Source organism: Rhinoderma darwinii, chromosome 7 (assembly GCF_050947455.1).
Source record: "Rhinoderma darwinii isolate aRhiDar2 chromosome 7, aRhiDar2.hap1, whole genome shotgun sequence".
NCBI classification, from domain to species: Eukaryota; Metazoa; Chordata; class Amphibia; order Anura; family Rhinodermatidae; genus Rhinoderma; species Rhinoderma darwinii.
In genome coordinates this window covers 17058341-17074013 of record NC_134693.1, presented here as the reverse complement: position 1 = coordinate 17074013, position 15673 = coordinate 17058341, and the positions used below count along the sequence as shown (strand labels likewise).

Below are 15673 nucleotides of genomic sequence, written 5' to 3'. Positions count from 1 at the left end.
GTTAATTCCTTGACATGAAACACAATGTAGAACTGTACACGAAACCTGAAGTAAGAACAATGCATCTAAAAACCCTGAACTCCCTCAACAATCATTCAACTGGAAAACCCAAACAAGTCAGGGGATCTATCTCTCTTATGTCTATTTGTCTGCTACTCAGAAGCAGATACACTTGAATGGAGCGCTCACTGGAGTGATGTGGTCTCTTCAAACAGCTGATCGGCAGGGGTGTGAAGTCAAATAGGCCATCAATTTAATTTTACTGGACAACCCATTTAAATGATAAAATTCTGGTTGCCTACAGCCACCACTAGGGGGAGCTCATGCATATGGATTTATACAGCTCTCATTAACTTTAAAGGGAGCTGTATAAATCTGTATGCAATTAGCTCCCACTAGTGGTGACTGCAGGCAGCCAGAATTGTATCAATTGACTCTATGATGGGAACAATGGGATTTGGAACTCTGTATAAGAAAAATATAGCTCTGATCCCCATATGCAGTTTGGAAATGGAGGCTTGTGAAGCCCCCTAATGCTCTTGGCACTGCAGCAGTATCTGATCTATCTATCTATCTATCTATCTATCTATCTATCTATCTAAAATGGCGTAATCGCTGTTTTTTGCCCATTTCACCCCACCAATATTTTTTTTCCAGCTTCCCAGTACAATTATGCAGTACAATAAATGGTGCCATGAAAAACGTCAACTTGTCCCGCAAAAAACAAGCCCTCATATGACTATATAGACGGAAAAAAAAAAATTATAGCTTTTGGCAGGTGGGGAGGAAAAAACAAAAGTGAAAATCCGAAAAATGGCTGGGGAGGGAAGGGGTTAAGAGAATAAAACGCACACCAGTCCTTATTTCCAGATAGAATGGAAATACGTTCCGCATATACGACGCCATCAGGTTCTGCTATAAGATTCGAATCTATTTCCATCTCTCATTTTGTTCTGGTACTTTGTTTCCTGAGCAGCGATGTTGTCTTCCCTCCAAGTATGGAAGCTCAGCTAAAGGTCAATCGCTCAGATACAACAAGCGTTACACCTGGAAAATAAAATCAGCCGCTGCGATGGAAAGAAGCGACTTATTACGTATCTATTTATTTATACACAAGAGGGAACACTCAATAAGTAAACATCCCGGGCGAAGATAACACGGCGACTATTATTATATTGATACAATATTTATATAATATTAAGTACACACCAGTCCATATAAAAGCAGCAAACAGTTTAAAGTAACCCTCCAGATTTAAAGGGCATATGGATATCATAGAGAGGGGCCCCAACTCAGGACCCCTCCAAGAGACAGAGCAGAGAGTCACTAAGTAAGAGCGGCTCTTCATCGGGCAGATTCAGCCCGTCCATGAATTCCATGGCCAGTAAGAGCTCATTCACATGAACAATATTCACGTCCAGGCGCTGTCCGAGGGTAGAAATATGGAATTTAAAAGCAATATAGCAACGAGTGTTTCATATTTCAGCATCTCATTCTGCGCCATTCCTTACAACTGATGACTACGGCAGGAATGACATGATAATAATGGCGTTACATCGCACTTGGAGCCTCGTGTCTCCGGGGGAGATAATCATTTGATTATATCCTGTTTTGGTTTGCATAAAGATATTTATTATCATACATTACAATATATTTACTGAGGTTCATTCCCACAACCATTGTGTGATATGTGAACAAGGCCGAGGTATGAACGAACACATGATGCTATATTCCAGGTACACAGCAACGCTGCAGACATCCGAGCACAGTATATTCACCTCCTGCCATAGAGAAGAGCCGCTAAAGAGAATGTCCCAAAAAGCTATCTATCTATCTATCTATCTATCTATCTATCTATCTATCTATCTATCTATCTATCTATCTATCTATCTATCTATCTATCTATCTATCTATCTATGGGTATGTTCACACGGCGGGGGTCCGTAACGGCTGAAATTACGGGGATGTTTCAGCCTGAAAACATCCCCGTAATTTCAGCCGTACCGGCATGTGCGGGCGCTTGAACGCCGCGTCAATTACGGCCGTAATTAGCGCTGCTATTCATTGGAGTCAATGAATAGCGGCTCCAATTACGGCCAAAGAAGTGACAGGTCACTTCTTCTACGCGGGCGTCTATTTACGCGCCGTCATTTGACAGCGGCGCGTAAATATATGCCTCGTGTGAACAGACAAACGTCTGCCCATTGCTTTCAATGGGCAGATGTTTGTCAGCGCTATTGAGGCGCTATTTTCGGGCGTAATTCGGGGCAAAAACGCCCGATTTACGTCCGTAAATAGGCCGTGTGAACATACCCTATCTATCTATCTATCTATCTATCTATCTACCTCATATCTATCTATCTATCTCATATCTATCTATCTATCTATCTATCTATCTATCTATCTATCTATCTATCTATCTATCTATCTATCTATCATCTATCTATCTATCTATCTATCTATCTATCTATCTATCATCTATCTATCTATCTATCTATCTCATATCTATCTCATATCTATCTATCTATCTATCTATCTATCTATCTATCTATCTATCTATCTATCTATCTATCTATCTATCTATCTATCTATCTCATATCTATCTATCTATCTATCTATCTATCTATCTATCTATCTATCTATCTATCTATCTATCTATCTATCTATCTATCTATCTATCTATCTATCTATCTATCTATCTATCTATCTATCTATCATCTATTTATCTATCTCTCTATCTACATATAAGCGTCATATTTCCCAATCAATGTAGCCATCTTGGGGCACTGCAGCCCCTGCGTTCTGATGATCGGTTGGGGGTCTGGACACCAAGGATATTATCTTTTGACATATCTCTACAGGAATTTAATCGCAAAGGTAAACTTTTATTTTAAGCTGTTCTCTTCTGTCAAGTCATTAAAAATTGTATTCGGATGTTTCTTGCCTATATATGTGTCTGAAAAGTAACAAAATGGCCAATACTACAGCTCTAATTAAGCAGCCCCTGTGTTATTGAATTACTAGGCAGATACACCACTCAAGAGTCTGGAAAAGTTGGGTCCAATTGTATGAATTATATTAGTGGCCATATTGATAATGGATGAATAGAATATTTTGCAATCTGACAGTAGATCATGACCTATATTCACTCTTTATTGTATTTTATGAATTGCTATGTCCTAATACAGCATCAAAAGTGTCCGCAGACAGTTCCATTAGCAGCGTCCATAAGTCAAACCAATGCCACATGTGTTAATTCTGGGTTTAAGACTTCTGCCCCTTACCCACAGATATTTTTGGGGAAAAAAATGACTTAGTACGGGACTTAGAAAGCCAAAAATGACTATGAGGATGGCGTCTGGTAGTGGTCACTCTTACTGCATCAGAATACAAATGTCTGGCTGCGTTAGATGTTGCAGCTTGGAGGATGAGCGCCTGCTGCATGCCTTGCCCATTAGATAGCATTATCTCCACAGAATGCCAATTCATATCTCTTTGTGTTGTGCGGTCCTCTCACATACGGCATTTTAATAACCGTCAAGCTGCGCTATGAATCCATAATCAGAGCTGAAAAGCCGGGTAACCAGCAGGACTAGACACTTTCATTATTACTCCTTAGAGAAACAGGGCGGGTAGAGATATTCTACAGATTTTTGTGACAGATAAGAGAATCTGAATGGAAATGAACAATTGGGTTTTTATTCTGCAGTGTTCATAATAAGTAAGAGATCTGAAGTGTTCAGTGTCATGTACAAGAACAGGGACAATGGAGGCCGCTATGTGACTAATAGGACTCATCTTCATAATCTACTCCTATAGTCAGAGCAATTACTGCCATCTATCTATCTATCTATCTATCTATCTATCTATCTATCTATCTATCTATCTATCTATCTATCTATCTATCTATCTATCTATCTATCTCATATCTATCTCATATCTATCTATCTATCTATCTATCTATCTATCTATCTATCTATCTATCTATCTATCTATCTATCTATCTATCTATCTATCTATCTATCTATCTATCTATCTATCTATCTCATATCTATCTATCTATCTATCTATCTATCTATCTATCTATCTATCTATCTATCTATCTATCTATCTATCTATCTATCTATCTATCTATCAATCTATCTATCTATCTCATATCTATCTATCTATCTCATATCTATCTATCTATCTATCTATCTATCTATCTATCTATCTATCTATCTATCTATCTATCTATCTATCTATCTATCTATCTATCTATGTATCTATCTATCTATCTATCTATCTATCTATCTATCTATCTATCTATCTATCTATCTATCTATCTATCTATCTATCTATCTATCTATCTATCTCATATCTATCTATCTATCTATCTATCTATCTATCTATCTATCTATCTATCTATCTATCTATCTATCACATATCTATCTATCTATCTATCTATCTATCTATCTATCTATCTATCTATCTATCTATCTATCTATCTATCTATCTCATATCTATCTATCTATCTATCTATCTATCTATCTATCTATCTATCTATCTATCTATCTATCTATCTATCTATCATCTATCTATCTATCTATCTATCTATCTATCTATCTATCTATCTATCTATCTATCTATCTATCTATCTATCTATCTATCTATCTATCTATCATAATGAGTTCTTCTCATAGGTGCTCATATTATATCGGCGTGTTGAACACCGTATCATTTTCATTGATCTTCATCATAATAAAACATACATAACTGTTTATACTATGGTTTTTGGGAAAAATTTTCGTTTCTATGAGGCCCCCGACCGAGAACGTATTGAATTTTTTGGCAAGATCTGCAAACTCCTAAATACGCAGATGGCATTTCCTGAAACGCCACTTCAGCTGCCCATCTCACTATGTCAAACTGTTTGGCAACATGAGAACCACAAAATCAGCATGTAAATAGTGAGTATAATAAAGGTCGTGTATGGTCGGATTTTCCCCTTTAGTTACGGTACAGTATGAGGACGGCGGCTGTTTTCCTGTAAGGAACTTGGCTCCTTATAGATCCTCATTTCTTAACCCCCTGTTGTGGGCACAGGGGTGAATTGGATGGATGTTTTGGCTCCGCATCCACTTATTTCTTGCTTTGTATGCACAGGTTTCGAAAATAGTTAAGTTCCCCTCCTGTTCTCTACACCCCACCAAAGCAGGAAAATATGAGTCCTGAGTGATCAGCGCCTTCTGTGCAATTTCCAGAGTTTTTTTGACTACCTTTATTAATAACCTCTTGCTTCAACCCCCATTTCAATACAGAGATTTAATACAGAATTAATGCGGCTGGTCTAAGTAGGGGTATCTTCACACAGAGCAATTTTGGTGCCGTTTTTGAAGCCACAACCAGGAGTGGATTAAAAAAAAGAGTAGAATCCTTTCTATTAGGGCGGATTTACACGAGCGTGTATTACGTCCATGCAACGCGCGTGATTTTCACGCGCCTCGCACGGACCTATGTTAGTCTATGGGGCCGTGCAGACAGTCCGTGATTTTCACGCAGCGTGTGTCCGCTGTGTAAAACTCACGACATTTCCTATATTTGTGCGTTTTTCGCGCATCACGCACCCATTGAAGTCAATGGGTGCGTGAAAACCGCGCACGGCATACGGACGCACTTCCGTGGGACACGCGTGATTCGCGCAACAGCAGTAAAAAGTATGAATGAAAACAGAAAAGCACCACGTGCTTTCCTGTTTACAAACATACAACAGAGTTTCATAATGATGGCGGCTGCGCGAAAAGCACACAGCCACGCATCATACGCTGCTGACACACGGAGCTGTTAAGTGCCTTTTGCGCGCGCAAAACGCAGCGTTTTTTGCAGGCGCAAAACGCACACGCTCGTGTAAATCCGCCCTTAACTTTACGATCCACTCCTGGTTGTGGCTTTAAAAACTGCTTCAAAAAACCTGCACCCCAACTGTACTGTGTGAATGAGGGTTTGTCCACATGTAGCGGAATTGCGTATTTTCCGCCCAGAATTGCAGACGGAAAATACGCACCAGAATATAGTAGCAGCAAAGCGGGTGAGATTTAACAAATATCATCCACACGCTGCGAAAAAATTCTGAGACTAAATTTAAATTTTTCATACCGCAGCATGTCAATTCCTGGACTGAATTGCTGTGTTTTTCAGGAGATGTCACCTTCTCCCAGCGTTGAAAAAAACGCAGCAAAATACGCACCAATTTCTGCAGTAAAAAACGCAGGAAATGGTGTGTTTTTTCCGCAGCGGAATGTCTTCAGAAATTCCGTTACGTGTTTCCAAGCCCTAAGGCCTAAGAAGGCATGAGACAAATCTGCTCTATTGTATACGCGATGGTTGTCAACTTGGTAACCTTACGGACAGGCAGTTCATTACAGGATATTTGCTTGCTGTCAGTGAATATAAGGCTGGATTCACACAAGCATGTTACGTCCGTAAAGGACGGAACATATTTCAGCCACAAGTCCCGGACTGAACACACTGCAGGGAGCCGGGCTCCTAGCATCATAGTTATGTACGACGCTAGGAGTCCCTGCCTTTCCGTAGAACTGCTGTCCCGTACTGAAAACATGAGTCCCACAGCGAGGCAGGGACTCCTAGCGTCGTACATAACTATGATGCTAGGAGCCCGGCTCCCTGCAGTGTGTTCGGTCCGGGACGTGCGGCTAAAATACGTTCCGTCCTTTACGGACATAACATGCTCCTGTGAACCCAGCCTAAACCAGATTGTTTTCAGGATAAATCGATGTCCAACGGCTCTTTACACAGGAGAGATCTGAAAAACTGTAACGAGCCGAGCACCTGTGTGAGTAGGAAATGATCAAGATAGATTTTCAGCCTTTGTAATTAAACAATGATTCCATTCACAGATAATCAGCGCAGATCTTAATAATGATTAGGAATTCTAATTATTTGTATAACTTTTTATTATAAAGGGATTTATTTTTGTTACAGAGCCCGAAATCCATAGCCTTCCGTCACATAGCAATGATCGGAATTCTTGCGATGAACGATCAGTAATACAATTGTATGCGCAGCGTAGGTTCCCACCTATTGAGGTCGCTTTGTCGTGGCAGGTGGGCAAACACAATTTGATCAAAATACACGCTAAGAACCTCCCTATTGTAAGTAGATTTAGCAGTAATGCATATTGATTTATATTTAGCGGCTTAGGTGACATTGGTGTTCGCAGTGTGCTGTCGCCATTTTCTTGTGTGCTATATTACAGGGTCGTCCATTCATTTGAATTACGTTGCAGGGAAAATATGTGGTCGGCTGGTTTTAGGATTAGCAGCAATTGCCTGATTGCCTTTAGAGGCACATCCTATAAATTATATTTAGCCGCCACTAGGGGGAGCTTGTTTTCATGTATTTATTATTGAATTCAATTAGAGCTGTATAAATCTGTCTTCAGTAAGCTCCCCCTAGTGGTGGCTGCAGGTAGATCCTCCATTGAAAATATCCAACCTGGTATGTCTGTACCTTCATATACTGTGGCCCCTTGGAATTATTACTCTATTCCCTATGCAGCTGGAGACATATCAGCATAGGATGCATCCAATGGAGATCTGGTGGATTACTTTGGTGCCAATAGTGAAGAACCCCAATATTAAGATGCTGAGCTGAATTGATAATATTGTGACCCCCCCATAACTATACCTTGGTAAAATAAATTGCACCAATGCGATAATTCAATCCAATCAATCAAATCAATTCAACATAACCAAATAAACAAAATGTGACTGTGATGTGATGTGGAGAGGGAAACAAAATCATTTAAATTAAATTACAATTATTTTTGTAATTGTAGAAATCATCGTGTTACCTCATGTGTCTTAATGTTAATGTAACCGTCATGATACGTGAGAGGTCGATGCCGCCAAATGGCCGGAGCTGGGACACATTGGGAGTTTGTCTGCCCAAAACAGGAAAGCAGCTTGAGGAAATTTACTTCATTTATGAGACGGAGGACGACCAGGAACAGAAACACGGACACAGCGGTGACAGCGAGCACCGGGACCCTCTGAAAAGACAGAATGAGAGAGAAACATTAGTCCATTTGAAACAACGGCTGTACGGATGGCCCCATTGAAACACATGCGTCCGTGTGATGGCCGTTGTTTTAACGGCCATCACACAGACATATTCAACATTCGTGTGAATAAGGTACAGGTAAACACCCAGTGCACTTTAAGTCGAATCCTTCCTTAATAAAACAAAGTATTTTTCATTGTAAAAACTCCAGAAAAACATGAGGTCTCCACCACCTTGCTGAGGTCACCACTTAATGTAATTGGCCCGGTATGATGCCCATCCAGACCAACACCTACTGTTATAACTCATTACGCCAATCAAACAAACCCACAGATATAATCCCCTGGACTCTTTCTCTTTTCTGTTCTTAATAAATATCTGTCAGGAAAAATAAAAAGTTCTACACAATTATGTTAAAAGCTTTCTTCGTGTAAGATACAAGAGAAATTGCCTCTAATAGCTTTTCTCTCTCCCAGAACTACCTAGGGTTGACTGCTCCATCTCCTAGAGCCATTGCCCCTTTCCACTTTGATGTCTGCATTCCTCTCACACATCTCTGATCACTTATCATTACTCTTCCATCACCACTGATTACTCTGAAGTCAGGAAGAAAACTCTTCAAGGAAAAATAGCTTAAAAATGAAAATTGTAGGTAGTTTGTCACCCGGATTCTCAATTATTATCTTATTATTACATAGTAAAAAGATACAAGATCAGGAGACAAGTCTAAGGTCAGGATCACGAAAACAGCTGCAAAGTCGGGTGATAACCCAAAGGTCGGAGTCACCAGAACAGGTGCAAGGTCAAGATGTAAGCCGAAGGACAATGTCAAAGCCACAGGTTGAAAGTTAGGAGATGGGCCAAAGTTGGAAGACTTGAAGAAGACCAGGGTAACAAGGTCAAGGTTGGAAGATAAGTTGGAGAACCAATTCTCAGGCGCAGATTGAAGGCAAGGAAACAAAGCAAGCGTTAAGGCCAAGGGTCAGTGTGGAAGAAACGGGTTCAATGTTAGTAGGCATGACGATGATAAGGGTTAAAGTGCACAGGCTAAAGCTGAGGAAACAAGCCATGGGTCAAGGTTTAAGGTTCAAGACGAAGATCAAGGTCATTCACAAAGGTTGACGGTAAGGACACAAGCCACAGGTAAGGGTCCTAAGCCCAGGTTCATCCTTAATAATCCAGTCAGAGGAAAAAGCACTACATATGAAAGCCTACTGCCTAGATAGAAGAGGAGAAAGAAGAACCTACAGATAGACATGGGGCAGATGTCATCGTATGAAACATGGTGGCCAAAAAGATTAGGATACCCACAGCAAGGGATTGAGGAGGCAAATAGACACCTGGCCATGGACTTCATAACCCATGCTTCAATTCCAGTATGGCAATCTTTAGCATAGAGTTTGTACATGAGCTTCCTCTAGATACTTTGGTTTTCTTCTACCGCCAAAGTTATATATTAGTATGATGAGGTCACATGAGTATAGCATCTATGGGAGCTTGTGGTAGGTCGACTGTAGATATTAATGAAGACATTCCCGTATAGTGCTGTAGAATAAAGAGGCATTATATAACCAAAGGATTATTATAAAGAGCAGCACACCAGCAACATACAGCAGCAGAAGACAGAGCTGCGTAATGACCTATAAAGCAGAATCCACTAAATCATTGTATTACACCATCATTTCCAGCCTATGATGAGTTACTGGTTCCTACGGTAGAATTTCAAGTATGAAGTCAAGAACTCCAGAGAGTTCAGTCAATAGACTGAGCCAACATGATTGATTCCTGCCTCATGGACATTTATAGCGCCAGTAAATATTTCTGGACAAGGCAGGTTTCTATAGACAAGACCCTAATGACAGCGAGAGGAAAAATTCTCACTCAACCAGAGCTTATAATTGTACTATTGTCAACCTTATATTGTTATAATATGTCTGACTATAAGTCATAATACCCTGATCCCACCCCCATCATTACTGGCCAGTGCCTCCGTAAAAGAACCAGTCACTGCACCCCCATAGCAGAGCCAGTCACAGTACCCCAGAACGAAAATTACAGTTTCTGCATAATACAGGATGATGGACCGGAGCCAGAACTTTAATATACACCTATCTGACTCCTGGAAATTATCCAGTCCTGGCATAATAACAAGCAAAGCCCAGAATAATGCCCCCTATAACTGCCCTCTACAGTATAATGCCCCCATAACTGATTTCCACAAAGTATAATGCCCCTACAGCTGCCCTCACACAATATAATTCCCCCCATAGCTGCCCCAACACAGTATAATGCCACCAAAACTGCACCAGTAGCTGCCCTCCACACAGTATAAAGTCCCCCATAGCTGCCCCCACATTGTATAGCTGCCCCCACACAGCCCCAATAGTGCCCAATGAAAATAATAATATAATAGTCACCTAACCCCGTTCTAACAATGAGTGGAGGAGTTCCCTCTGCTCCTTTCGTCTGAGTGGCACGGCGCAAACGGGCACGATGACGTCACTGCCTTGGATCCGGCTATACACAGTGAATGGTAGAGCAGGTGCCCTGCTCTACCACTGGATTCAACTGTATCTGTGTCTTGAGGATGCAGATACAGTTTAAGGCCTCATGCACACGACCGTCACGGCCGGCCGTTTTTACGGGCCGTGCTCCCATTAAAAAGTATAGTAGCACGGCCCGTAAAATAAAAAAATAGGACATGTTCTATATTTTTCAACGGCACGGGCACCTAACCGTAAGCAAACGGGAAGGTACCCGTGGTCAATAGAAGTCTTTAGAAGTCTTAGAAGTTTTTACGTTCGTGTGAATGGGGCCTAAACCGGGAAAAAATAATTGCTAAAACTGAAATTGGCAAAATGACGTTGATTAATTGCGCTGAATTTCAGTTTAGTGGTTTTTTTTCCGATTAATTGCCAAGCCCTATTACAGTGTCCCCATAGCATTGATAATTTGTTTCCCCTTAACACTGATAGATACAGTGCCTCCGTAGCAGTGATAATTACATGTCCCTATAAAACTAATAGTTACAAAGCCCCATAACAGTGAGTTAATAAAGTGTCCCTATAGCAGTGATAATTAGTGTCCCCATAACAGTGATAGTTACAGTGCCCCATAACAGTGATAATTAGTGTCCCCATAACAGTCAGTGATAGTTAGAGTCCCCATAATAGTGATTGTTACAGTGTCCCCATACAGTAATAGTGTCCTTATAACAGAGACAGTCACAGTTAAACGTCCAACATAATGAACGGATATCATTGACATGATTATATTGGGTTGGCACTGATTAACAAACATGAACATTGTAGCGCCCCCCCCCCCCCCCCTCCTTCCTTAATCTTTGCATTCAGCAGAGGATCCGCAGTAAGTTTGGGGTCATCCTAAACAAATGGCATTTGTAAAGGGGTTATCCAGTTTATAAAACCGATTTTCATATACCCTGTTAGGGAATTCTAAGTTAATAGAGGGGTGGTCCCCCGCTCAGGATCCTCATTTTTTGGCCAGAGTGGAGAGCAGTTACAAAGAGCGTCTCTTGCTCTGGAGGACCTGTCCTGTCCTGCATTACACAGGAACCCTCATTGATCTGAATAGGCACTGTGTAATGCTTTATTTCTCCTGTGATGGCGCTGCAGAGAAATTACTGCCAAGTTTCCACACAGATCACAGCTGATCACTGGGGGTCCCAGCAGGCGGACCCTTTCTGATCAGCTTATTGTCAAGGAAACCTTCTAATAAGTAGGGATTGTCCAAAGAGGACAACCCCTCTAAGTAGCAATGAGAAGAAAACTATATATATATATATATATATATATGTCTTATTCTTGAGGAACAGACTTTCCTACAAATACAATTCGCAAGTGTCGTATTGAATCTGAGCCGTATAATGTTCAACCCTGCGAACAATATTAATGTGTATTGACTGGCTCTGGAAGAAAAATATAATTTGGTCTATTTCTAATAACTGTTTTTTATGAAAACATAGTGAAAAATTAATGGCGAATCCTCAGTATCCCATGAATTGTAAGTAGTAACACTAAATATTTATGCAGCCTTTTATGATTATGTACATAAAATGAAATGGGAATACCAACGAATATTTGTATGCAAATGATAAAAACGAGGCTCATTAGTACCGAGGTCAGCTAATTTCCCATTGCTTTTCTGCGAGATGATTTTACCAATGGTCGTAATGGAGCCTGCTGCGCCACTTCGTAACAAGGTAAATATATCGGGGGAAAAAAATCATCCATTGTTTAATTACGGCAATGCACAGGAGGAAGATTGAGCAGCGTGTGCAGTAACTTGTTCGCTTGGCGTGTTTGGTTGGAGATAAAGAGACGGAACAAGTTCCACTGAATAGCAAATGCGGGCAGAATGGCTTTCTTGTTTGACAAATTCTGGAGGGCATCACTGTAACAGATGGTGAGAAAAATGAGTCCCAGTTGTTCCCGGTGTATGAGTATAATAAAGAAAAACACAAAATACTTCTTTGTAAAGTACGGAAAATATAAGAAAACGTCCTTCCTTCTAAAACTAATCTGTCACTTCTCACAAGCGGCCAATGCTTAGCGTATAATGAAAATATATAATGCACTGGGAAATACGGCACAAGTAGCAGCCACCGGAAAATAGCGTCTTCTCTGTCTGAATCGTGAGGTAACAATTATCCCTAAAGCGTAATTTCAGTCACAACTAACATTACAGGGGTTGAAGGGATCCTGGACATTAAGGAGGGATCCACAAGGAATCCCTTATGTTGATCCCTTAAGGTTTTGGCAGGAAAGTTCCCGCCAATTTTGTTGTTGTTCTCTGGGCAGATGTGACCAGGTTAGCAACAGCTGGTCATTGGTTCCTGCTTGGACCCATGTGACCTAGCAACAAGGGAAAATCTTCCCTGTTACCCAGTGACAGGCAGGTCATTGGCCATTTGTTATTCCCATGTGACCAAATTGTGACAGGCTGCTGGCCTGCTGATGTCAAACATTGCCATAGTCCTCCATTTACCAGACGGAGGCAAAAAGAGCGTCCTTTTGGCCTCCGTCAAGCTGGTATACCATTTTTTTTTCAACTGTACGGAATAGATAAGTCTGCTACCACTATATACCACTTAATGTATACTACAGACGCACTGTGCGCACTGTGAATAGACCCTTACCTGGGGAATGACCCTCCGTCACTATGTAATGCTTTATTATGGCATGGCTCTCTATAAGACTTGAGGTGAATTGCTCTTTTGGAGTAGATTTCTCAATAAGTTTATGGCTCGAGCTTATGGTTCAGTTTATCTGGTGCATTTATTTGATATATTTTTAATATTTTATTTTAAAAGTAGATTTAAAGAAGACTTCCAGTAGAAACACAACTTTCCATGTCTGCATTTCCCACCTGACTGTATACCACTCTACACTTCTTTTATGTATACTGTACTTACTTTTTAAACTGCTGGCTCGTCTGTGCTTTAAAAAAGCCTCCATCTTGATTCTTAGATTTCTCCAGCTTTCTCTTCCTCTCTGCTTTGCTATCAATCCCATGATGCTTCAGCACAGAATCACATAACCAGCTAAAGACCATACCATTTCTGCATGCTGGGGGGCACTGTGATTATCATTCTCTCTCTATTCTCCTAAATAAGCTGAGAAACCATAAGTATACAGACAGGGAGGCTGCACTATATTCTTCTACACCTGTGTGACAGGAACCTGTCTAAGTATCAGTGGCGGCTGATGATAGAAGTTTCTGTCCCCCCCCTGTGTAATACTAGTGGTACAGGAACTGCTGAAGCCTGTGATGGGTGACACAAAGATCTCCATAGACTCCAGTAGAGAAAGTAGTCACTGAGCCTGATCCACACTGCTGCTAAGCAACCATCCCAGTCTGATAGAGATAAATAATAGGTTAGAGACGGACACATGGAATACATAATGGAGCACATGGGAAAGTTTAGTTTTGGCTGGGGTGTCGCTTTAAGAAAGAAGGCCATGGTCATTTTTTTTTTTTACCACCTACGGGTTGCCTTAGTCTATTGTTTCAATGCCTTTAAGGCTAAGCAAGTTTTATGGTATATATGACTTATAATCCCATTAGAAAAACATCAATGCTTCCTTGCAAAAGAACAGTGTCACACCTGTACATAGGTTTTGTCTGGTATTGCTGCTCAGTCTTTTTTTTTACTTTAACAGACCCTAGATGTAACACGAGCCGTGGAGAGGTGTGGTGCGGTGTAAGGAAGAAAGCAGACTTGTTTTTCTAATCCTATACAACCAACAATGGTTGGAACAAGAGCATACTATCACGATCTGTGGGTATGTGGATCCACTAGGCCGCAACTCCACAGCGGGGTAGCAGCTGGCCAAACAACAGTGTACCTAGTCTATACAAAGTCCTAAGCACAAGGGTACCTGTAATATTCTAGACAGTAGCAGCGGCTGGGCACAGATGGTATTTAGACGCCAGGTGATGCAAAACGTGGTAGGAGGTACCAGGCATGGCAGATGACACCAGATGTGGTGTAAAGCAACAGGCGTAGCAGATGGCACAACAATACTCCAACACTAGAGAGGGCACAGGAGCAAATACAGCACGGGATAGAGGTGGCAGGGCACGGGAACACTGGGACCAGGATATGACTAAGGGACTATTTGCAAGACTAACATAGGAATACAAACAACGCGGAGTGAAAGGGCAGGGCCCCTTTTATAGTCCAGGGTGATTGGTAACATATTTTCATGTGCGCGCTCTGGCCCTTTAAGGCCAGGCACTAGCGTGCGCGCGCCCCCTTCGGCACACTGCAGAGTGGAGCGGAAGTGAGTGCTGGCGTCTCCTAGGGAGGAGATGCCGGCCGGCACTCACAAGTCCATGGCCATGGCCGTCGAGAGTAACAACGACGGTCCGCGGCTGTGGACGTTACGCATACATACTATAGAGACAGACTATGTGGCTGCTAGGCTGCTATGAGGCCACATTGTCTGTGGCACTTTTAACATTAATGGCATACCTCCCAATCGTCCCGGTTTAAGCGGGACAGTCCTGGATTCCGGGCGGTCAGGGGTATGTGCTGCTGTCAACTGTATTTTCCTCCTCAGGATGCAGATACAGTTGAACCCAATTCTTAGACAGGGAACCATCAGCTCCTTACTTCAGAATTAGTTTGGAGCAGAGGGAACTCCTCCACTTGCCCAGGACTGTCCTTGGGGAAGCCCTTGACGTCACTGTCCTTATATGGACGGTGACGTCAGTGGCTACTCCTTTTGAGCGGAATTCCCGTTGCCGATGATTTGGCAAGGGATTCCGCTCCTAGAGAAAATCCCTGAGGTCACTGTCCATCAGGACAGGACTCGCCATCTGGCAGTTCTGGCAAATGCCAGATGGGCCGGTGAACAGTGGGCTGCCTGCTGGCCGCCCAAACAATCAGTGTCGGACGGTGTGGCCTAATGAAGACGCAGATTCTGCGTTGCAACGCATTGCCGTTTTCTTTGCAAATAAATGCTCTCTTTGTTATTACTCAGTCTATCTATTCTTCATGAGTAGCTCTTTCTATTTATATCCAATTTTTAATTGCCATTTTTCTGCGGCACCATAACCATTATGCCGGTCACTGGATATTAAAAGC

General features: G+C 41.6%; 1 protein-coding gene across 3 annotated transcripts in view; it reads right to left on the bottom strand.

Annotated features, from left to right (window-relative positions):
* ST6GALNAC3 (ST6 N-acetylgalactosaminide alpha-2,6-sialyltransferase 3) overlaps window positions 1-15673 on the bottom strand; it is a 183093-nt gene that overhangs the window by 112282 nt on the left and 55138 nt on the right. For all 3 annotated transcript variants that reach the window (XM_075832852.1, XM_075832854.1, XM_075832853.1), the window contains exon 2: window positions 7853-8050. In XM_075832852.1, the coding sequence (XP_075688967.1) occupies window positions 7853-8050 (198 nt within the window). The remainder of the gene's footprint in view (window positions 1-7852; window positions 8051-15673) is intronic.